The sequence below is a fragment of the Saccopteryx bilineata genome, chromosome 4, assembly GCF_036850765.1.
Source record: "Saccopteryx bilineata isolate mSacBil1 chromosome 4, mSacBil1_pri_phased_curated, whole genome shotgun sequence".
Classification (NCBI taxonomy): Eukaryota; Metazoa; Chordata; class Mammalia; order Chiroptera; family Emballonuridae; genus Saccopteryx; species Saccopteryx bilineata.
The window spans coordinates 104,943,740-104,968,269 of record NC_089493.1 but is presented as its reverse complement, the minus strand read 5'-3'; the positions used below and the strand labels follow the sequence as shown (position 1 = coordinate 104,968,269).

Sequence of the window (24,530 nt, the reverse complement as noted above, 5' to 3'; positions counted from 1 at the left end):
CAATTAAAAAATTGAAAGAGGATCTGAACAGACATTTCCCTCAAGAAGACATACAAAGGGCCAACAGATATATGAAAGATGCTCATCTTTGCTAGTTATTAGAGAAATGCAAATCAGAACTACAATGAGATGCTACCTCATCCCTGTTAGACTGGCTATGATCAACAGGACAGGTAATAAGTGTTGGAGTGGCTGTGGAGAAAAAGAAACCTTCATTCACTGGTGGTAGGAAGGTAAACTGGCACAGCCATTATGAAAGAAAGCATGGTAGTTCTTCAAAAAATTAAGAATTACCACATGGCCCAGCAATCCCTCTACTGGTTATGTACCCAAAAAACTCTAAAGCATTGGTACACAAAGACACATGTACCCCCATGTTCATTGTAGCATTATTCTCAGTGACCAAGACATGGAAATAACCAAAGTGTCCCTCGATAGAGGACTGGATAAAGAAGATGTAGTATATATATACAATGGAATGCTACTCAGCCATAAGAACTGATGACATATTGCCTTTTTTTTTTTTTTTTTTTTTTTTTTTTAGAGAGAGAGGGATAGACAGGGACAGACAGACAGGAATGGAGAGAGATGAGAAGCATCAATCATTAGTTTTTAATTGCGTGTTGCAACACCTTAGTTGTTCATTGATTGCTCTCTCATACATGCCTTGACCCTGGGCCTTCAGCAAACCAAGTAACCCCTTGCTGGAGCCAGCGACCTTGGGTTCAAGCTGGTGGGCTTTTTGCTCAAACCAGATGAGCCCGGGCTCAAGCTGGCGACCTCAGGGTCTCGAACCTGGGCTCTCTGCATCCCAGTCCGACGCTCTATTCACTGTGCCACCGCCTGGTCAGGCGACATATTGCCATTTACGACAACATGGATGGACCTTGAGAACATTATACTTAGTGAAACAAGTAAATCAGAAAAAGCTAAAAACTATATGATTTCACACATTGGTGGGATATAAGAATGAGACTCATGGACATGGATAAAAGTGAAGTGGTTATCAGAGAGAGGGTGTTAGAGAGAGGGTGTTGGGGGGGAGGGGAGTAAAGAGAGACAAATATACAGTGATGAAAAATGATTTGGTACTTTAGGTGATGAGCACACAATGCAATCAACAGTTCAAATTCCATAGACCTGCTTACCTGAAATCTATGTACTCTTATTGATTAATGTCACCCCATTAAATTTAATTTTCTAAATAAGATTTTTTAAATTGCAATGAAGACAATAAGTTGCAAAATTAGGTACTGTGGAAACATAACTCATCCTTGAGAATTCTACTTGAAGTCCACAAATAAAGACATAAAAATAAGAATTGATTTCTTTAAGTGAAAGAAAGATCTAGGGACTCAATATGCACAGAACAGGACTTCCAAAAGGAGGGACCTAACACATGGAGAACTTGTGATTATCCAGTAGTAGGTAAAACTTTCTGATCTAAAGCAGGATTTAAATTTTCAAAATCAATGAGGACTCACCAAGTTACCAGTAAAGAAAGGAAAAGAGACTGACACCCTGTCACATACAAGTGAAAAACAAAGTTATTATGTGGAAACAAAAATTAGACTTTTATGGCTCTGGTCGCAACAGAGCGACGCCCCGGAGAGGCAGAGCATCGTCCCCTGGTGGGCAGAGCGTCGACCCCTGGTGGGCGTGCCAGGTGGATCCTGGTCGGGCGCATGCGGGAGTCTGTCTGACTGTCTCTCCCCGTTTCCAGCTTCAGAAAAATACAAAAAAAATAAAAAATAAAAAAAAATTAGCCTTTTATGACTATAAATGCCAAAATCAGTTTTAATGGCAAAAGATTATACTCCCTACAGCAATAGTTTAAATTCAGCCTAGCTATTGTTTATAAGTCAAGTAAAATATATTTCAGACATGCAAGGGCTTGTGAAATATATTAGAAATGTGCTTTTCCTATAAAAATTATTAAAAAACAATCTAGTCCCTGGCCAGTTAGCCCAGTCGATTAGAACGTTGCCCTGCAATGACCAGCTTATGGGTTTGATTCCCAGTCAAGGCACACACACGGCAAGCAACCAATGAATGCATGACTAAATGGAACAACAAATGAATGTTTCCTTTCCCCTCCCCTCTCTCTATCACTTTCTCTCTCTGTCTCTCTCTAAAAAAAGTTCAATAAGTAAAAATTTAAAAAATTAAGCCCTGGCAGGATAGCTTGGTTGGTTGAAGCATCATCTGGAAGTGCAGAGGTTGCCAGTTCCATCCCCAGTCAGGGCACATACAGGAACAGCTCAATGTTCTGTCTCTTTCTCTCTCTCCCTGCCTCTCTCAAAAAGAAAGAAACAGCTTGACCTGTGGTAGCACAGAGGATAAAGCATCAACCTGGAACTCTGAGGTCCCTGGTTCAGAACCCTGGGCTTGTCTGGTCAAAGCACATGTGGGAGTTGATGCTTCTTGCTCCTCTGTCTCTCTCTCTCTTTCCTCTCTCCTCTCTCTAAAGTAAATAAATAAAAACTTTAAAAAAAGAAATAAACACAATCTAGTAGTCAATATAAGAATAATTATTTTTAAAAGAAAAAAAACCCATGATATATTAAAAAACTGATAGTGAGAAACAAAATGAGTATTATCATAAATTGACTCTGAATTTTTAAATTTCTTTTAAAATATACAAGCATCAAAAGAAATTATTGAAATATGAAAAAGAATGTAATTATATTAGTAAAATAATATTAGCTACTAATTAAATTTAAAGAATTATATCAACAAAAATGGAGAAATAAGATAGAGAATGTAGAAAAAACCCAAGTCATTTCTCATTTTAAAAGTGGCATTGACGAGAGGCTGATTTATTCATTATACTGGAAGTAAAATATTTTCTAAAAAACCTTTCAATTTACCAGGGTAAAAATGAACAACATGCCTTATAGCAAAATATTTAAATAAGACCAGAGTGTAAGTATTATGTGTTGCTAATGCCCAGGCCAGTGCCTGCCACATGGTAGGTGTCCAATAAATACTTATTGAATGACTAAATGAATGAATGTGATTAGACTAAAGTTTAGCATCTTTCTTTTCTTTTCTTCTCTTTTCTTTTCTTTTCTCTTTCTTCTCTTCTTTCTTTCTTTCTTTCTTTTTTTTTTTTTTTGAGAGAGGCAGGGAGAGAGAGAGACTGGAACATAGAGCTGCTTCTGTATGTCCTGACCAGGGAATCAAACTGGCAACCTCCATGCTCTGGGACAATGTCAGCCAGGGCAAAGTTTAGCAATTTTTTTTTTTTTTTTTTTTTTTAGGTGAGAGGAGGGGAGATAGTGAGGCAGACTCCTGCATGTGCCCAGGTCCCAGACCAAGATCCACCTGGCAGCTCCATCTGGGGCCAGTGCTTCAGTGCCAAGCTATTTTTAGCACCTGAGACTGATACACTCCAACAGAACTGTCCTCAGTAATAGGTCAATTATCTAACTAACAGATAATTCAGTTCCTATAGATCAGTGGTCAGCAAACTGCGGCTTGCGAGCCACATGCGGCTCTTTGGCCCTTTGAAGTGTGGCTCTTCCACAAAATACCATGTGCAGGCGCTACCTCAATAAGGAATGTACCTACCTATATAGTTTAAGTTTAAAAAATTTGGCTTTCAAAAGAAATTTCAATTGTACTGTTGATATTCGGCTCTGTGGACTAATGAGTTTGCTGACCACTGCTATGGATTGTACAACTCACATGTAATTGAAACCCTTTGGATTTTCATTATCTGTTTACTACTTATTTTATCTACTTATTTTGCAGTATTAAAAAAATGCTTAATAGAACAACTTTATGCTATAATAATTATAGTGCTGGTGGCTAAAATACATAGTTTCTTTCTAGGCAGGCTCTATTTCATACAGCTTTCATGTACATTATTTCATTTAACACTCAGAACCACTTTGTTGAGGTAAGTGCTATTATTATCTGCATTTTTAGGATAAGAAATCTGAAGTATTAAGAAGATCATGAAGTATAAATAGGTAGCATCAGGATAAAGCCAGTTATCTTGAACCCACGTGTTAGGTCTCCACAATATGGTGAGTCAGATTCACCACTCTAACCCTACAACTGATCTAAGTGGAGAACATGAAGACATCTTTTAAATTCTGTTCTTCCAGCGTCTTCCTAAGTTGAGCTTATTAACAGTGGAAAGAACTTTAAGTCAGTTAAGAATAGAAACACTCGTCACAGTGGTTTCAGAGTGTGAGTGCAGCCCTGTCTGGTTTTCTGTCCCTCACCTTTCTAGATTGGCATGGCAGTCTTTAACTTTCATGAATCTGGTTTACCTGAAAGCAGCAATAGAAACAACACATATGAAATGAGTGTGTGGCTATATCTTTGCATCCTCAACCAGGGGCAGAAGTCCTGACTTGATAGGAATGGTTTTGCCTCTTAGTCTAGCAAAAGGTGTACTCAGAATGAATTAGGCCTTTGTTTTTTTTAATTTTCTTTTACTTTGGAAAGCTGCACTGGGACTACCTATAAAAATTTCCTGTGGGTCTTCCCCATTCCCACCCCCTTACAGTTGGTAGTGTGAACATTTATTTCAATGTATCTTTGAATTTCAACCTTAACCCAGCCAATTATTTTTACAAGGCAATTCTGGATTGTATCCAATTACTTAAATTACTTCCAAGGAAGTGTTAGGTGATTGGTGTGTGTGTGTGTGTGTATATATATATATATATATATATATATATATATATATATTAGGGGAAAATATCTAATAGAAGCTGAATTCAGTATTTCCTTTTGATAAACATACATGGCAGTATAACCATATTTAAAAAAAATTTATCTAAGACATATAGACAGGAATGAATCCTGCCTGATGTCTGTTGATTCTGAAAGCATTTTGCATGCTTTTGTTATAGCCAGACTGAATTACTGCAATTCTTTGCAGCTTTGCCAACAGCATCATTACGAAGTTTCTAATGGCTCCAGGACAAAGCAGTGAGGAGGATCCTGGACCTTTAGGAACCATGGTTTCCTTTTCATATCTCAAAACTTCAAAAATATTTTCTCCTGTCTCTCAACCTAACCTCCTGAAAAATGTGGGTTTTGTGGGATATTGGGAAGTGTGATTATTTATAGTATCATTTGAGATTGGTTATAGTGGACATGGGAAATTCCCTCAACATGTCTCGACTAGACTGGTCCTATTTTTGTTTGTGGAATTTACACATTTGGAAAATATTTCTTAAAGCACATGAACTGTGTTTAGTTCTTTTATTTATCTCTTTATTTTGTAAAAGTATCTTAGTAATGTTTCTTTTCAGAGTAATTAGTAATATCCTATGTTTCAGAATTTGAAATCCGTTTAAAAACCTTACTCTAAAAATTTTAATTTCCAAGATTTAAAACACTGACTTGCTGACTTCCACCAGCTGTGAAGAATTCAGATCTGAGATGAGAACAACAGAGTAAGCCACCAGTTACAGTAGACCCCCCTTATCTATGTGGGGGGTATGTTTTAAGACCCCTGGTATATGTCTGAAACTGTGGATAGTCTTGACCTCTATATATATTATGTGTTTTCCTATACATACATATCTATGATAAAGTTTAATTTATAAATTAGGCACTTATATGAGATTAATAGCAATAACTAAATAAAATAGGACAATTATAACAACATACTATAATACAAGTTATGTGAAGGTGGTTTCTCTCTCAAGATATCTTATTGTACTGCACTCACCTTTTTACTCAAAGGGCTTCTCTTTGGCATATCTGAATGGCCCACATCACTGCTCTTGCACTTAAAATAAAATAAGGATTACAAGCACTGTGCTATGACAACAATTGGTCTGATAACCCAGACAGCTACTAAGTGACTATTGGGCTGGTGACTTACTCAGTGTGTATACACTGGACAAAGCGATGATTTACGTCCCAGGCAGGACAGAGAGGGATGGGATGAGATTTCATCAGGATATTCAAAACAGTATGTAACTTAAAATCTATGAGTTGTTTAAAACTTACAAATTTTCCATGTAATATTTTTGGCAAGTAGCTGAAACAGCAGAGAGCAAAACCGTGGATAAAGGGTTTTCTCTTTTTAGAAATAGATCTTTGACCTAGAGACTACTGTGCCTACAAATAGAGGCAGATTCTGGAGCAGACTTTCTAGGGCTGACTACTAACGACGTATGAACTTGAGGAACTCACTCCAACTTTCCCTGCCTCCGTTTTCTCATCTTTACAGGGGGGATAATAAACCATCTGCCCCAGAAAGATGATGAGGATTAAATAAGCAAATGCAGGTAAAATGTTTAGAAAACATGACTTACATCTTGTGAGCACTCTGTAAGTATTCATTGTCATTGTTAAAATTATTAAAAAGAACATTTTGTTCTTCCGAATGCAATTCGGGATAAAGGGCTTCTCTTTGGCATAGTATAGCCTCCTTTCCTTAAAGGAAATGCAAACAGTAACCATTCTCATGTTTATGATAATTTTTGTAATCTAGAGCAGGGCCAGGAAGCTAACGCCAGTGGACCCAATCTTGACCATTACCTGCTTTTGTAAATAGTTTTGTAGATTAGTTTTATTAAACACTTTATATTTATTCATTTACATGTTGTCTGTGGCTGCTTTTATACTACAAGAGCAGAGTTGAGTAATTGCAACAGAGATTGCATTATCTGGCCTCTTACAAAATATGTTTGCCAGTGTTTGATTTAGAGTAAAATAATGTTTTAATGCTTATTTTTAAGGGTCAGTGAATGGAGGGATGGAAGAATGTTGGAATATAAACCCAAAGACCATTGCTTCTGCTGTCTCTGCTGCTGGTTTTTGTGTGGATTCATATCAGTCACATTAACTTTCCACATCTCAAGCTCTTCATTCATCAAAATAAGTAAAAATACACATAAGAAGGTGCTCATAATTTTCAACTTACATAATTAGCATAAGGTTTAAGTATAACAACACATGTACACGTTCTTGGTCAAATTTAAATTGCTAAGCAAGTCTGGGGCATTAATCATTGATGAGGTTACCAAATCTATTCCATTCATTCTCCTCCTTGGTGACAAAGCTTCTGGGTAGGTCTACACTGGTCCTTTCAAGGCTTGTTCTGGGCTCAGTCCAGGGCTTTGAGCTCCTTCAGCTGGCAATGGATACTTTCTCTCAATTTGAGTCTTTAAAATAATGAATTTGGTTATGGGATACAAGGAACATATGATTAAGTAATTACTTTCTTTTCTGACTGAAGGGTCGTTAAAGAGTGGTGCTCTCCAGCCCATGGCATCAAAGCTGCACACACAGCTCGGGGGCCCTTTGCCAACCGGCATCATTACGCCTCCCTTCCTGTGCTCTCCTCATTCTGTCGTCATGGTGTGCTCCCTCCTTGACAATTTTACATTTTTGTCCTGGGATCTCAGGTTCGTACCTTCCTGTCTCTCCCTGTGCCAGCCCCTCACGTTTTCTTTCTTAGGTACACTGTGCCTTGTGTCTAATTCCACACTTATCATACTTACTGCCTTAAAGAGAAAAAATACATTTCACAATTGCTTTCTTCCCTTTTCCTAAAAACCTAAGCTCCACATCCTTTCTTTCCTCCCAAACCAAGCTCAGAGAAGGACACTGTTGTGTCTACAAAGCAGAGGGTTTCCTTTGTGTATGCAGCGCCCTTCCTTCCCGCTCTCCTAGGCTGTCTACCACGCCTTACCTAGCATTACTCTGGGTGTTATAGAAAGGTGTTGATTCTGTTAAAAGCCTGAGATTTTAGAGAATGAAGAATCATTAAGCTAAACAAACCCTGTAGCTAAAGCCCATCTTCTGTGTGACCAATGATGGCAGGAGACACTTGGGAACCCGCAAACAGAGACAGAACATGGCAGAAGTTTTCTACACAGAAAGGTTCTTGAATAACTCTCCTACTTGAGCACCTTTATCACTTAGAAAGGCAGAGGGCATCAATTCTTTGAATTTTTAGTAAGTAAAAATGTTTTTATTCTATAGGTAGTTACTAATTTTGTCAGGTTATAAACATTACATTATTATCATATTATAAACATTTAGTTTTATTCTTTCAATGAATGTGGTAATATATAGAACTCTTGATTAATCATATACTAAGTACGAAAGAGTAAACAGCTCAGAAATATTTAAAATACTGGGTAGGAAAGATATTTATTCCAAAAGTCATGCACAAAGCTTTCGTTAAAAAGAAGTGTCGCCTGACCAGGTGGTGGCGCAGTTGATAGAACGTTGGACTGGGATGCCGAGGACCCAGTTTCAAGACCCCAAGGTCACTAGCTTGAGCGCAGGCTCATCTGGTTTGAGCAAAAGCTCACCAGCTTAGACCCAAAGTCACTGGCTCTAGCAAGGGGTTACTCAGTCTGCTGAAGGTCCACAGTCAAGGCACATATGAGAAAGCAATCAATGAACAACTAAGGAGTCGCAATGAAAAACTGATTATTGATGCTCTCATCTCTCTCCATTCCTGTCTGTTTCTATCTATCCCTCTCTCTGACTCTCTCTGTCTGTAAAAAAAAAAAAAAAAAAAAAAAAAGTGTCATTATGTTAGATCCATGTAACTTATCTGATCAAACTCCACAAGGTCAAAATTTTAGAAAGGATTAGAGTTTCTGTTTGTAAAAAAAGATATTGTCAGAGCTCCATAATCTCAAATTTTTTTTAAAGTGACACAATTTAAGAAGTGACACGTGGCAAAGGAATTTACACTGATTTAGTATAAAAATGTAAAACAAAACACAAATATTTTCAACTCCCAAGATCTTCAATAGCTGAAGCTATTTACAATTCTGGTGAACTTGCTGAAGATTGTGACTGACAAAGCTATCAGAAAGAAACAACGACATTTAACTTTGTTTGAGTCACCCTGCATGGAAAGGCAGTCAGTAGGTATCAACTTTGCAGAGTAGTTCAGAGTATGGGCATTAAGTCAGACAGCTTAGAATTAAATTCTAATTCTGCCACTCATTGTAAGTGACCTTGGACATACAAAACTTAATCTCTATGTACCTCTTTCACATCTGCAAAATCAGTATCCTGATGCTGACTTTAGAAGTTGCTATTTGCCTTAAATGAGATACATGTATATATTTACAATGGAATACTATACAATTTTCAAAATAAGTGAATTGTAGCCATACTTGGTAACATGAATAAATATTAAATTAAAAAGAATATCCTAAAAATAACACAGCATGATATCTTTTCATAAAGTTAAAAACAAATAAAATCAAAATATCATTTCCTATCAAAGGAAAGCAAGTTGAATAAAGAATTTGGGGTGAGGAATATGATTTCCTTAGGTGAGTAGAGCAGATGTTGAAATAGGGCTGGGGAATCGATGAGGTGAGGTGTATGTACATCATCATTAAGATCCTACCTTTCGTTTGAGGTAGGAAAGTCTCTGAATTTATTACATTATTTTAAAAATTGCTAAATAAATAAAAGTGGATATAACAACAGTTAGTGACACTAAAAACAATTAATAAATAGTGAAAATAAAAAATAAAAAAATGCTTGCCCTGGCCGGTTGGCTCAGCGGTAGAGCGTCGGTCTGGCGTGCGGGGGACCCGGGTTCGATTCCCGGCCAGGGCACACAGGAGAAGCGCCCATTTGCTTCTCCACCCCCCCTTCCTTCCTCTCTGTCTCTCTCTTCCCCTCCCGCAGCTGAGGCTCCATTGGAGCAAAGATGGCCCGGGCGCTGGGGATGGCTCCTTGGCCTCTGCTCCAGGCGCTAGAGTGGCTCTGGTCGCGGCAGAGCATCGCCCCCTGCTGGGCGTGCCGGGTGGATCCCGGTCGGGTGCATGCGGGAGTCTGTCTGACTGTCTCTCCCCGTTTCCAGCTTCAGAAAAATACAAAAATAAATAAATAAATAAATAAATAAATGCTTTAAGGAAAAAATATTTTAGAAGAAAAAATTAAAATAGTCAAAAGCATGAGATAGTCTCTGGTACTTTTGAAATTAAAATTCTATGATTATTTTCAGGCACTAATATGCACATGGTAAATAATGAACTAGGTGTAGTGAATATCCTCCTTATGACTAGAAAGTGTCAGCAAATAACTAGGACTCCTAGGAGCTATCAATCAATAATCTGGAAGTCTGGAGAGACTTCTCTCTGTCTCTTAAACTCTTATATTTCTTACTAGAAACTAGTCAAAAATGATGTTGACACTGTACAAAACTAAAGCAGAAAGCTAATATCTGTTGGAAACAACAAATTAATGCAGAACTGCTCACGTTTTCATTTATAATAATAGCAAATGTGAAAAAAAAGTTTTCAAATATCTATGAGATACGTGGGTAGAATGGTAAATATATAAATATCTATAATAGTAAACTTCCTATTATTGTTTTCAATTGTTATTAACATCTTTGGGCTTATGTTAAAATATTTTGGCCCTGGCCAGTTTGCTCAGTGGATAGAGCATCAGCCTGGCATGTGGACATCCTGGGTTTGATCCCCAATCAGGACACACATGAAAAGTGACCATCTACTTCTTTCCCCTTCCCTCTCCCCCTTCACTCCCTCTACCCTTCCCACAGCCAGTGGCTCAACTGGTTCCAGTGTGGGCCTCAGGCACTGTGAGGATAGCTCAGTTGATTTGAGCATTGGCCCCAGGCAGGGGTTACTGTGTGGATCCCAGTCAGGAACCATGCAGGAGTCTGTTTCACTATCTTCTGTCCTCTCACTTAAAAAATTAAAAAGAAAAAAAAGTATTTTTATCCCTTATGAATGCACCATTACAAAAAGTAGAAATGATAATTTACATATGTAAACTCATTATCATGTGATATAAATCCTAGCATCTTATTTTATAGATGAAGAAATTGAGGCACTGAGGAATCTTACAAGAAACATGACCAAGGTTATACAACTGGCTGGGGCCATTAACCAGTTCACTAAAGCTGCTATACAGATACTAGAAAAGATACATTTCACAACATCCTGCCTACTAATGACCAGGATGTTTTCTAAGATTCATGTTATTAAGTTCAAATAACACAGAAGGAGGTAGCTGAAGACTCCACCTCCCTACAGCAGGGGTTAGGGTGGGACAAGGAGAGGTGAAATAACAAATCATCTGAATATTAGATTCTAAAGAGTAAAACACATTTACTTTGACAAGAGGCTTGCATTTAATTTCCAGTTTGGTCTTGTCAATTCAATGACAGAAGAGGAGATTTTCAATCAAAATAACTTGTAGGTGTGTAATACAGCCAGTTTACTGGGAAGTACGGTTTACTGGGAAGCACCTTTGAGGGTGTTTTCTCCTGGACTACGCAGTGAGCAAGGCGATCCTGCCTGTCTGGCAGAGGGAATGTGAGCCACATGTGACTATGACTAAACTCCCTGATAGACTGCAGAGAACTGCGAGGCAGAAGGTGTGACATGAATAAAACCTGGTCCTGGAATGCCTTGAGAAGACACAGTTGCTTGGTCTCAAGAGATTCTTTTCTTCTTAGTTTTCCCTTTCCTCCTCTTTAAGACCTTTCATGTCAGGTTTCTTGCTATCAAATCATAGTCTACAACTCCAAAGCCTCAGGCTGACATCAGTCAAGAGCCCAAATAATCACTGCCTTGTTGGAAGGGTTCAAGCAATACAGGCTAGCATGGGCAGTAACAGAAGACATTTGAACTCAGAACTGCTTTCGAATAGATATTGTGTCAACCATGGGGAAAAAATGGAGACATGCTTCCTCTTCATGGACATGCAGTGAACACACACATAGCTCTATTGCTAAGGTTGGCGTTTGACTACAACAGAATATGCCTATAATGTAGGAACCTCTTCTACTTTATTTCTTCTCTCTCTGTGAATAGTTGATTCTTTCATATGTAAAAATTATGTTCCCTTTTGTTAGCAGTAATGGTCTTCAGTTAAATCATGTGTGTGCTTTTATTATATAGATTTATGGGAGTATTTTTAGCCACATTATTTATAGAACATTTAGGTCTGCCTTTCAAAGTCCTCATCTTTAGGGTTTACTGGTCTGCTTTTAATTTATCAAAGTCCTCCTTCCACAGGCAATGCACGAAACACGCAAGCAGCAGATTTCCCCTATCCAATGTGTATTTGATGTGCTTAATGTTCATCTTTACACACACACAGGCGCTGGCATATAAGAAATGTGGAGGGTGTCTATAAATTCAAGGAAACATTTAAGTGCACAGTGATACATAGATACATGGGTATAATACTTTATGTACTTGATAAATATTTCATCCCTACCATAAAGAAAGCTTTTTATCAACTTTGATTGTTTTTTTATTACCTTAAAGTATTGCAGTTGTTTCTTAGCATTCATTGTTCCTTCCTTTTCTTGTCTCAGACAGGAATTGAAGATGAAAAGCTCTGTATCTCTCAGCCACCCTTTCAGCTCTTTGATCCTGACCTCCAGCTGCCTTACCAGGCTTCCGCTTTCAGGAGAGAGAAGGTCACGTGGACCCGACCCACTGGGCCCTGCCATTGTGTCCTGGATCTTCTCTCCAAGGGTTTTCTAATGCATCAAATTAAAAACAAAAACACCAACAAAAAATAAAAACATAGATTAGCGTAGGTACCAAAAACAACTCACACTTGGGCCAGTGACAAGAACCATCTGGAATGTGTGCCGCTACACCGGCCACTTTACAACTAACATTCTATTCAGATTAGCTCCGTGTTCCATTTAGGATTTAAATTCTTGAGCAATGTGTGTTGTTCTGACTACTATTCGAGGTTTAAGACCTCATTCACTCATAATTTACTTCCACAGAAAGGAGAATTGACTCAAAATTTCACCATGGTCACTGATAAAAATTCATTTGAGTTCTCATGATGGGAATTTACAGTAAAAAAATTCTCTGCAAAAAATTTTCAGAAGATAGAAATCTGAGTTTAATCAATATACTAAAGAGGCATGGAGAATTAAGTTTCTTTTTTGTTGTTCAGTACAAGTCACCAAACCACATGACTGAGGTCTGTTAAGATGGGGTGGCCTCTGTGGTGCTGTTGTTGGTTTTATCTGACCGGGCAATTGTTCATGCCCACAATTCCTTACAGTTGGCATTTGTGGATGCTAGACTTTCCAAAATATATGTTAAAGAAGTCCCAACCCAGAATGCTAGAAGCCTTCTTAGATTAACTCCTATGTCATGAAGGTGTTGTCAGAGAGGGCTTTTTTTGTTGTTGGAGAATCAGTAGGAGTTAATCTATAATGATGAATTAAACCTACAAATATAAGCTTTAAAACACAAAATTAAGTCAACCAACATTCATCTGCTGTGTAGTGTTCTGTAAATAGTATCTTTAGGAGGTCGTAACAGAAAAATAGTCTTTCTTGCCAACACCCTTATATTTTCATGGTGCAGATATTGATAATTTGAAGACCCTCAGTGGAATCCAGATTTAGCTATTGTTTTTATGCTGTAACAAAAGTAGCAGCAGGAGGTGAAATCAATGCCCTTGGAGGGTAGGGTCACAAAAAAGAATTTATTGCCACTTTTTTGTTCTGGAACAGTTTGCAATCATAAATTCTTCATAAACAGAATACTTCAGAGAATGGTCCGTCTTCATAAATATACGACAGAGGACATCAATTTCATTTAATTCACAATTTGTGTCAGCACAGCAGATGCCAATGCCTGCCTTGATAGGGTTGTTTAATATGCAATTGAGACAGAGTAATATGCAGCACAGGGGACAAAATTTCACAGATTAAACTGTACGCACCACTGACATTTCATTCTAATGTATTTCCATTCCACACTATTCACCTTAGATGAAAGTAATATGAAAAACCATATCCCTCTATTTTACTATTGTTAGAAGTTAAAATCCTGTCTTTAAATATTTTTTCATGCCAATTAAAATGTAATCATGCCAATTAAAGCCATATGCCTGGTGGTGTTAGTGTGGACCAGGTTTTGTTCAAATCTTCCCTTCACCTTTCTCTCTCTCTAAATCATTATAAAACTCTGCATATTGCATTCAAATGATACTTTTGTCAAAATGGCAACCATTTCTAAGTTGTCTGATTTATAAACGATAACTATTTTTATTTTAATGTTATGTTGATTTTCATTTTTTGTTGAGAAAGCAATATCCATGACATACTTTATACAATTTTCAAAAATGATTATTATTAGTTATTTATCAAATTAGAAAAAGACATGGTTCGATTTCTATATAAATAAGTTATCACCTTATCTATCAAGCATATAAAAGTGCTGTCCCCATTTAGTAACAACTTTTAAAATGTCATACACTAACCACATTTTTCTTGTATGAGATCAAAGAATTCTGCAGACTTTAGTAAGTTCTGATGGAAATCTCCATATTATAATGTAAAGCCATTAATTACTATTAAAAAGTAATGTAACAACAGGTCAGAGTAAAAACTTTAAAACGTTTTAAGTTACATTGCACAACTGGAGAGTGCAGTGAATTCAGATGAGAAGCAAGGATTTAAACCTGCAGCCTTTAATCACCTAGATTAAGCATGGCAGACACTGAGCACTGGCGCCCCTCCAAGTCATCAGGTACACGGAGAGCTTTGTATTCAAAATATTTTTGGAGTATTATTTCTTTTAGAATTAAAAAAAAAAAAGGCAGAAAATGGAAGGCATGCAAAATTAGTTTCCATAACTGACACCACCCATACTTAGCTATTATAATTAATCATTTAAGTAATTGACAAATTTAGCTTACCCTTGATTTGAAGTGAAGGCAGTTTAGGAGAGAAATTGATGAAAAACTACAGTTTAACCTCTCTCTCTCAGCTGTCCCCCAACAAAAGGCCAGTCCTGTCTCCTGCACAGTGCCATCCCGGTCTCTGGGTAACGGAATCTCTAGATTGCCTTTTTGCCAGATTCTTGCATCTCAGTCTTTGGCTGAGACCCAGCCCATCATTGCGTGAAATGAATTACATGAAACTTTTTTTTTCTTTTTGGCTTTTGTTAAAAGTGAGCTAGAAATTGGGCACAAAACAGAGGCCAATTTAATTCTGCAATTCAGATTTGGGTCCAATTTGCATCTTTGTTTTGGTAGCTGTAGTGTGACTTGAAAGCTGTCGTGACAGCCCCACTTTCCCCCTGAAGGGTACAGTAAACAGTTAAACAGTGAATGTCTCTAACATGTGCCTTCAGAACAGATTCTATTAACATCCACTCAAGCATGACAGTTGGTGTATATCAGATATACTGTATTATAGTTGACTTGCTGCATACCCATAATACATGGCATATTTTACTTACTTTTTTATGTATAAAGAACCAAAATTATTAAAATCTGAGAGGAGACAAGCTGAGGGTAAAAAAAAAAAAATCAACAGAAGAGAAAAAGCAGTGTTTCCCCACATAATAGCATGAATAGCTGTTTGAAATGTAGGTAGTGAATTGAAAGAGAGAGATATTTGTGCCTCACATTAGAAATCAGACAGAGTACTTCACTACACAAAAAAAAATGTACACATAACCTACACACAGTAATAAAAATGCAAATACCCCAAGCAGTTCCCATTTTTCATTAATTGAATCCACTTTTTCAAGGAGATCATTTGGTAGTAAAACGCCACCTTTCTTCAAAGCTTCAACCTTACTAAGCAGCTCTGTCTTTTTCAAGTCCCTGATGGACATTTCCACACTGTATCTCTGAAACAAGAAGAGAGAAAGATATATCATTAGTGAGAGAGATGTTCTTAGAAAATCTTGGAGCACAGCATTAGTAATGCTCATGGGTGTGAAAAGTTCTTGTTTCCAATAATATTTATGAGGAAACTAAACCTAGGTAACTTGAGTAGTGGAGGAATATGGTGGAAGATAGTTAAATATATATGTAGTATACATATACCACCATTCAAGGTATTCCATTTAGTTGACTGAAATTTATGTCTTTTTAAACTAAAGTTTGCACCTACATTGGTTCTTTAATTTAAAATATTCCAAATAGGAAAATACATGGTCTAAGGCGAGTTAATATTACAGTTAATTTTGGGCAACATTTGACTCCAGAGTGCTGCCCATCTCTGATCTTTGCCCCACAAAGGACGAGTCTCAGAGTGGTACAAATAAAATGATCCCTAAAGATTGCATGACTTCTTCCTTATCCCATAAGTTCTCTGAATTCTCAGGGTTTTTTTTTCTTTTATTTAAAAATTTGATGTGAGTTTAGAGAAGAGGTATATAGAGAGAGGAAAAAGAAAACCAGTGCTTTAAGAATGGTTATAAATCTATGCTTCCTTAATGAATATCCTTAATAAATACTTTAAAATTTTCTCAAATATCACAATGCACTAGAGTACCCTCTCTTCCAGCATACATTGTATTGTAACACACTGCCAAGTAAGTCTCTCCTAAAAGATGTTTGCTACAGATAATGTAGGTGCTACTTAATATGACAGTTACTATGGTGATTCTATTCAAATAACTATTTGGATAACTTCATAGTAGAAAGTGCTATATTATGAATAGCTATAAGTGACTGTCCATAGTTTTTAAATGTACACATAAAAACATCTCTAAGAAGAAAAGCTAGATACTGGTTAAAATAATAAACATATTTTATAATTTTAGCACATTTCCAAAATACAATGACAATCTCAATATTTCTTTCTTTGAGGAGTAAAAGTTAGATCATTGAGGTTATTGCCAGTATTGCGCCATAACCCTGAGTTAATATGAACACTTGATCAGCTCTAATAAGAAAAGCTTTTTTCTGAACAAAATTGCAAATCAGCAAGTTCAAAACATGCCCAACGACTTGGGTGACTGTTTGACTTGAGAACATAATATTAAATAAGATCCCAAACTAAATACAATTGGAAACAGCTTAAAGAAAAAGGAGGCATGAAATCCCTGTTTTGGTTAATACTCAGCATTTATGTGCAAATGTTTGCATACTTTGAGTTTCATATTTTAATCTTTCATTTGCACTAAACATGCACATTATTTGTATTATGTAAAATTCTCCAAATGTTAGTCATTTATGGATCACAGAACAAAATATTTTTAATAATGTGATTTAAAGCATCTCATAGTATTAATGAATGCTGATCAGATTGTCAGAATATCCAAAATTATATGAATATGCATAATAAAAAAAATTAAGGGTTGCTTTAGAGCTCTTTCAGAATTTGGCCTGTGTTACATGGGAAATTCTGATTGCATTCTTTAATGACAGACAATTACCAGGACCACCTCACTTCAGCACTTAGAAAACACAGAGTCCACTTGAGGACTCTGGATTCAACATTCAACAAGTACTCTAGAAACCTACATAGTGTTTTATTTGTCGGAGTGATGACTGGAGGTGAGGGCAAGCTGCTTTATGTAATCACACATCCATCTAAAGATGATGGTGCTGACAAAGATTTACATAATTAATTTGATAATTATCTTTGACACAATATTGAGGGAATCAGCATTTCAGGGAGGCAGAAGAATATTGTTCAAATTGTTAGTTAATGCCACGTGTATTAGCTGAGAGAGGGAGTCCTCGGTGGTGCCGCCTGGGAGAGCCTGGCCCAGCTATCACTTTCACTTAGGACAAGATCATCCCCTTCTTTACTCTGACTTTGAGTGGCTCCTGCAGGGTAGGTCAATCAAGAAAAAGAGCAGTTTAGATCTGTTCCATAAACACGATAGTCTTGTAATATTAAAAATATGAAAAGCAATTAATTACATTTTAGACAAAAGATAATTTTCTCTGTGAAATGTGCTAAAAATAGTCACTGCAATAGCTAGTATAAAAGGTTATTACATTTAAAAAATTTGTCATGTATGTTCTCTGTCATGGTCACCATGCACCCTACTATATAGACAGCTTGATGAAAGATGTGATTGATGGACAATGCCTTTAAATTTTATAGTTTGAAGTTTTTATAAGCCAGGAGAATTCAGCTAATTGTTAGATGTAGCGATACAAGTGCAAGAAAGGTACTGGAATGTCCTGTAATTTAAGGTGAAATATTTAATATTTGAAACACTCTGAAAGTTGAATCAGACATGATTTAGGGCCTTAAGCTGCATATGTAATAAAACCAGAAGGGTTTATTTTTGTTGATGCTAGTATGGTTTTGCTCCTCTTTCTCCATCTTTTCAGAAGCATTAGACAGAATCAACTGCTCACTCTATCAGCTCTTGATCATCCTATCAAGTAGGGCTACTTTATCCTGTGGTGAGAAGATAATTTAATCTTCATATTAATTTCACCCACAGCAGTAACTTAGCAAAGGCTGCCCCACTGTGTCCTGCAGTCTAGGGTTGTTAGGATACAGACTACTCTTCAATAGCCAAAAATGAGAATAGCAAAGTTAGTCAGATGGCTTTTCTTGAGTGCTAAGGTAAACAGGCATCCCATATTTAATTTCCCCCTAGTACCTGCAATGGACATCTCTGTCTAGTCAAAAACAAAATATACTCTATTGAAAGGCCATATTTACATTACTAAGTGTCCTTGCTTGGCTAATTCAATTTTGACTAATGAAGCTTCCTAATAGATATGTTAATGATTTAAATTAAAGACAGAGGCCACTTCTATTCTAAATGCCACTTGTGTGTGCATATAGAATATATAAAGAAAACTTAAAAAGCAGCTAAAAATAATGAGAAATACTAGCTTATTGTTTTAACTAAGTTTTAAAGGAGTTTTAAGAAAATTCTAACTCCGTGCTTACTTTTTAAAAGCACAACTGCCCAAATTGAATTATAAAACAAAGACAGCAAAAACTGGGATTTCTGAAGTGAATATAATAAAAAATGCATGAAGACTTGATTGAGATAACTTTTTTGACAGTTATGCTAAAGGCTTTTTTTCCCTCCTAAAACCTTTTTTTCTTTTTTTTTTGTTAAAAATCACACCGAAAATTCTGCCCAAATGGAGACTGGAACAATGCCTTGAAACAGTGTTAATTGTCACCATGGAAACCAGAAGAATAAGCCATTTTGAAACTGGTATAGAAGGCACACATTGAGCAACTCAAGCATTTTTCTGCCTCCCTCAATGTTAAAGAACAAGATGCCTTGTCACTGTGAGGTCAGAGAAAGAAAGCATCATGAAAGGGCTATAGATGCTCACGTCTAGTAAATAAAAAAATAAAAAATAAACTACATACAGCTAATGTGGTAAGACTCTACCCAGTGAATCTTTTTGAAATAGAAAGATAATCAAAGGATGGCCAGGATTGAGGGATAGATTCCACCTAAGCAAAACTTCAGGGCTATATTATGTGAACCTTGCCCCCAAAGCTCCCTGGGAATTCTGCTGTTGTAATAAAACTTCAGAAGAGGAAAGAAAAAAGGCAGCATGATGGAATTCAAAATAATGCTCTAAAAGCACACAGAGAGATTAAGACATCCATTGTAAGACTTTTGTATAGTGCTTGTGTTGGTTATGCTGAAAAGAGACCAGACATTGCTGAGTGGAGAGCGAAGGTTTGGCTATGAGAAAAACAAAAATTACACCAAAGAATTTTATCCATTATTAGAATAGGGCTGTCAGATTCTGTGTCTTCAGGATTTGAGTATTTACATTTTATAGTATATTTTAACTGGGCTTGATGTGACTTTATATCAGGAAGAGCTAAAGCAAGGAAAATGATCTAGTTATAAGAATGACAGATATAATAATAAAGATATTTGAATATCTTTTCCAGTACAAAGTAATACCTAAACACCTATCTATTAAGCATAATCCACCTTCCCATAAACACAGAATAGATAGATAGATAGATAGATAGATAGATAGATAGATAGATAGATAGATAAATACACTAAGAATATAAAATACATTTTGGTCTGTCAGTAAGAAAGTGTATGCTAGGAACATAACAAAACAAAGTATTGGCAAAATTATATGTGAAAATATGCTTTTTTGCACAAAAATGCAGGGATGTATCTGTTTATGACTCTGATGTTGTGTTTTCTGGTTAGTGTTTGCCCTCCTCATGTGAGGCTTCATGGTGGCCCCTCCACAAGTCCATGCCTAATGCCATTCAGTGGTGAACAAAGAGTCTTTTTATATGAAAGTCCAGAATCCACAGCTCAGCTGTACACGCGGAGTGCAGGGATCTGCTAGAGGCCAGTGTCGCCTCTGCAGCAGCTCTCGTGTTTTTTCAGAACACCAGGGTCTTGCACCTTACAACGTATGTGATGTTTCGTGTGGAGCTAATATCACTAGTGCTTCGGGAAGGTGTTCAAGACTAGAGAAGAGGGTTCAAGCCCGAGATAAATAATAGTCGTTATTTCTTGCAAACTCCTTGTGTTTTACCATTAGCAATTTATGGCGAATAATTGCACAGAGAAATTATAAAGACTCCTACAATTGTCCTTGTAAATTAATAATAGGCTTTCCTGATTGGGATAAATTTGCTGCTGAGCCTTTGGAAAAATTAAAAAGTGCAATGTCATTTAAAATTGCCAGAACTCGCACAGCAAATTACATCTGAGGTTAAGAATTGAGTTTTACCCCCCTCTTCTAGCTTATTCCATTTGCATGATCTGAAAATCACATTACATTGGCCATGTATTGTTAATTGGACATAGATTGCATTATCTTTAATATAAATCAAACTACAAATATTAAAATGAATTGCAAATTCCCTAATAGAAGATCATAAAACAATCTTTTTAAAAGTATCTCCCATTAATAATTTAATTCCAATTATATTACTCAGAAAACTCAAGTGGGAAACCTGGCAACTTATTTCTCCAATCATTTCTTTTACATAACAAATACCTAAGCTTTTAAAACAAATACTTAGCACAGAATTCATTGTTGTGATACAAAAATAAAAACACCAATAACTGCAAACTTTCCGCTGCTGATTTCATGTAAAATACTACATAAGAACACGAGGCCTTCTGTCTCACCCCTTCTCTACCCAAGTCAAGGTCAAGAGAAAAGTCTCCTACAGAAGAAATTTACTAATTTTAAGAACTATTATAATTATACTCTTTAGAATTATAAAATTGATTATTCTTCTTCCATTTATTTTTTAAAAGGATTCTCTGGCCCCTTATATATTTTCTATAAATTTGATATCTTTCTGAAGCCTTTACATGGTCTTTAATGAGTTTATATTAAATATTTAATACTGTTTAGAGCATACCCACTACTACTAAAAACAGTTATATTCCCAGCAGTCCCACTGTTTCAGGCAGAGGACTTGATTGATCCTCCTAGCCTGAATTGAGTAGAATGAAAAGAAGCAGTTGGAAAATAGCTGCAATCATTTAATGCAGATGACCTCTGACAGCCTCGCAGCTCTTCTATCTGAACAGAAATTTGCATGGGGTCTCTGTGCAGAGGAACAATGTAACCTAAATGGTAGACAATCTTTATTCTAATGAAGTGGGTGTCAAGGTCAATGTAAAACTGCAATGATAAATGGTGCACCACTAGGCAAGAGAAGTTGCATAGGCATTGTAGTGCTTTCACATTAATTGAAGACTGAAATGCACTGCGTGAAAAGCACAAGCCTCTCTTTTCACCATAATGTGTTAATACTCCAATGCAGAAATGATTTCTTCAACATGTTTGCCTGTTGCCAGGTATCTTATTGCAAAAATAATGCAAATATGAAATTATGGTACAAATGGACATTTTTAGAATTTAGCTTTTTCCTGGAGTAGAATTACAAAACTCTAAGAAGAATTTTCCTAAACAACATCCGGACACCTGATATAATTCCTTTGATTTCCCTTTTTTTCTCTTGTTTGACTTGTCTTTAATTAGTTTCAACCAAGAAACCTTTCACAGAGTTCTTTGCTGGGTTCTTCGATACTGAACTGACTGTAAAAGAGAACTGAGGAAAGGAGAATCATTCAAATATTATTTTCCCCCTTACTTCTAAGTTTTCTGCTTAGTCTGCAATTCAGATCTTCAAGTATTGTAATGAAAAGCCTATGTTTGTATAAAAAAAAAGACTATTTTCTAGGGTGAGAACTAAAATCTATAATACAGTCATTTGACATTGCCAAAATGACAAGATAGCATTAATTACACCATTTCTTCAGTTGACCTAGCAATTTTGTGGCAGTCAGTATTTTTTTTCATTATAGAAAAATAAGGATAATAAGCTGCTTAAAAAAAAATTCTAATCTACCTCAGCCTGTAAAGGAGACATTGTTTGCTAATACACTCATTAGCAACCAACCATTTTAACTTCATCAATTAAACAGGAAATGGAGTTGCACCATTAGTTTCACAATTTGCTAAAATACTGATAAGAGCATATTACTAACTATTTGAGAAACATTTCAGGGCTCAAGGCATAATATGTTATAAACTTGATGCATTTCTATGGTTGACATTTTTTGATTCTGGTAAACTACCTTTTCAAAACTAAGCTTCCTGCTACAAATAGACTTCAGTAACAGAATTACAGTTATACTAGTCAGAAATGGTCTGTAGATATCTCAATCTGTAATCTTGGTTGATTAAAAGGCTATTAGTATGATTTACTATAAAATAAAGGATATTGCTAGTTTGCGACTCCGATGTAAAAACAAACTGTCTCAAACAGAAATCGACATTCCTGAAATGGTAATTCAGAGGGAAAAAAATCTCAACACGAAGGAGGATAGTAAAAATGAAAAAAAAGTTACTGATGAAACTGTTTAAAAAACTGTACAGCTTCATCTGTGTGTGATTTGTCAGGTCTGAAGCTTTGACGTGCCCAAGGGGCAGACCCCAGCGGGGAGTAGGCTGCCGAGCTAAATAGCTGTGAAAGAAGTCTTAATGTAGGATGGAATTCAAACTAACCTTGACATGACCTCAGGAAAAATATGCAAAAAGTAAAATGAATGCACTCTGCAAGATACATCCTAATTTTGTGGTGGAGCTGGTTAGTTTTACAAACATAACTGAGACCTTAAAAGAAAAATAGAAAGCTAGTAAAAGGGGAAAACTTTGGAATTCAGGCAAAAAAATGTAAGCACTGTGAAGGCATGTGAACCATTTGGAAAGAATCCAAATAAAAACCCACACCGAACAATATTGTTGTCAGCCTGCCTATTCAGGAAAATTGTGTTTTTTTTAGGTTGAATATAAATGACACAAAGCCAAGATTACATCATTGCATTACAAAGTCTGTTGTGGCTTTTAGCTGAACAAGCCCCATGGATCTACTAGTTTAGGACAGTAATTTAGTAAGGAGGTTTTAATGTGTTATTTTTCCTCCAGTGTCATAAAAAATAGAGGAATTTAAGCAGGAAATATCAAGGGTGCTCTTTAGTTTCTTTCTTGCTTTTGATCTGTATTTGAAAAGCCACACTCAAATTTTAGTTGATGCACTGAGTCTTGATTTGACTTCATTATAAATTTTGCCTGTTTTGAAGTGATCAGCTTAGGAGGAAAGCATTTGTTCTAACTCCCTGGCCAAGAACTGGCTAACTCATTGGATATATGGAAATTTTAATTGAGTGTCAACTTGTGTAAAAATTCAATCCTATTACCTTCTCAATGCAATTTTGTAGCAATACCAGTTATTTACTACACTACTAACCAGATTTTAAACATAATTAAATTGCTAAGAACGTAGACCCGAAATCTAATGACTTAAATCCCTACAGAAAAGATGTGATTTCCTGGATCGGATATATGGGCTTCTATTAGATTTTCATAAGCCTAACATAAGTAGAAGGAGTCAACCATTTAGAAACACTGAAGTACAAGGAATTTTGCTGAGAACCTGTTGAACAAATGCAAAGATCACTGCATAGTGGCTATGCTATGCCAAGGGCTCCTTTTTGGTCTAGTCTTACTCAATATTTTTATTAATGATATATATAAGTAAAATATGTATATGGCACATTAGTCAGAATGCCAGATTATACTAAACTCACTCATCAATAAAGAATAATATTTTAGCTCAGAGATCATAAACTCAAATACCTACTGGTAGTGGTATACTAATAAACTGGCCAAAGGGTGGGAGGAGCCCTGATTTATAGTGTTCGCTGGTTTCCCCAGTGTAATACTTCCACCATGGCAGAGTCCAAGTTACCAAGGTTCCAAACTACCAAGAGTTGCTGCTGTCGGCAAAATTCTTGAATATTTAGTAGTCAGCTCTCAAAAGCCAATACCTGCCAGCTCTACAACCCCGCTACCTAACTGCTAATAAAAAGGACCTGAATTGAGCATAAATAAGATATCTTTAGTCTTTCATCATCTTCTAACCATTGTCTACAACTGTTAGACAATAAAAACAACTGTTTTCTCTATAAAAAGAAAGAAGGAAGAAAGGAAGGAAGGAAGGAAAGAAAGAAAGAAAGAGAGAAAGAAAGAGAAAGAAAGAAAAAAAAAGAAAAGAAAAGAAATAAAGAATGTGATGGTTACCAACACTTGATCCCAGTGAGAGAGAAATAAGAGGAAGCAGTATGGAATATGGAAAATAACAGAACACAACATACATCCAAATGGGGCAACCAATACTCAGCTCTGCCAACTGTTTCCATGTAGGAGTTATTAACAAAATTAATAACTGTTCTCTCCCTCCAACAAAAAAATTAAAATACCAAAACTGCATAAAGAATGGTGGTGACTAGGCTTCAATTGCCTTTAGG

At 36.3% G+C, this 24,530-nt stretch overlaps 1 protein-coding gene across 4 annotated transcripts in view; it reads right to left on the bottom strand.

The window, feature by feature from the left end:
* Positions 1-24,530, bottom strand: part of AKAP6 (A-kinase anchoring protein 6) — a 527,287-nt gene that overhangs the window by 73,434 nt on the left and 429,323 nt on the right. For all 4 annotated transcript variants that reach the window (XM_066277686.1, XM_066277688.1, XM_066277687.1 and 1 more), the window contains exons 10-11: positions 15,471-15,617; positions 12,260-12,484 (exon numbers count right to left, since the gene is read on the bottom strand). In XM_066277686.1, the coding sequence (XP_066133783.1) occupies positions 12,260-12,484; positions 15,471-15,617 (372 nt within the window). The remainder of the gene's footprint in view (positions 1-12,259; positions 12,485-15,470; positions 15,618-24,530) is intronic.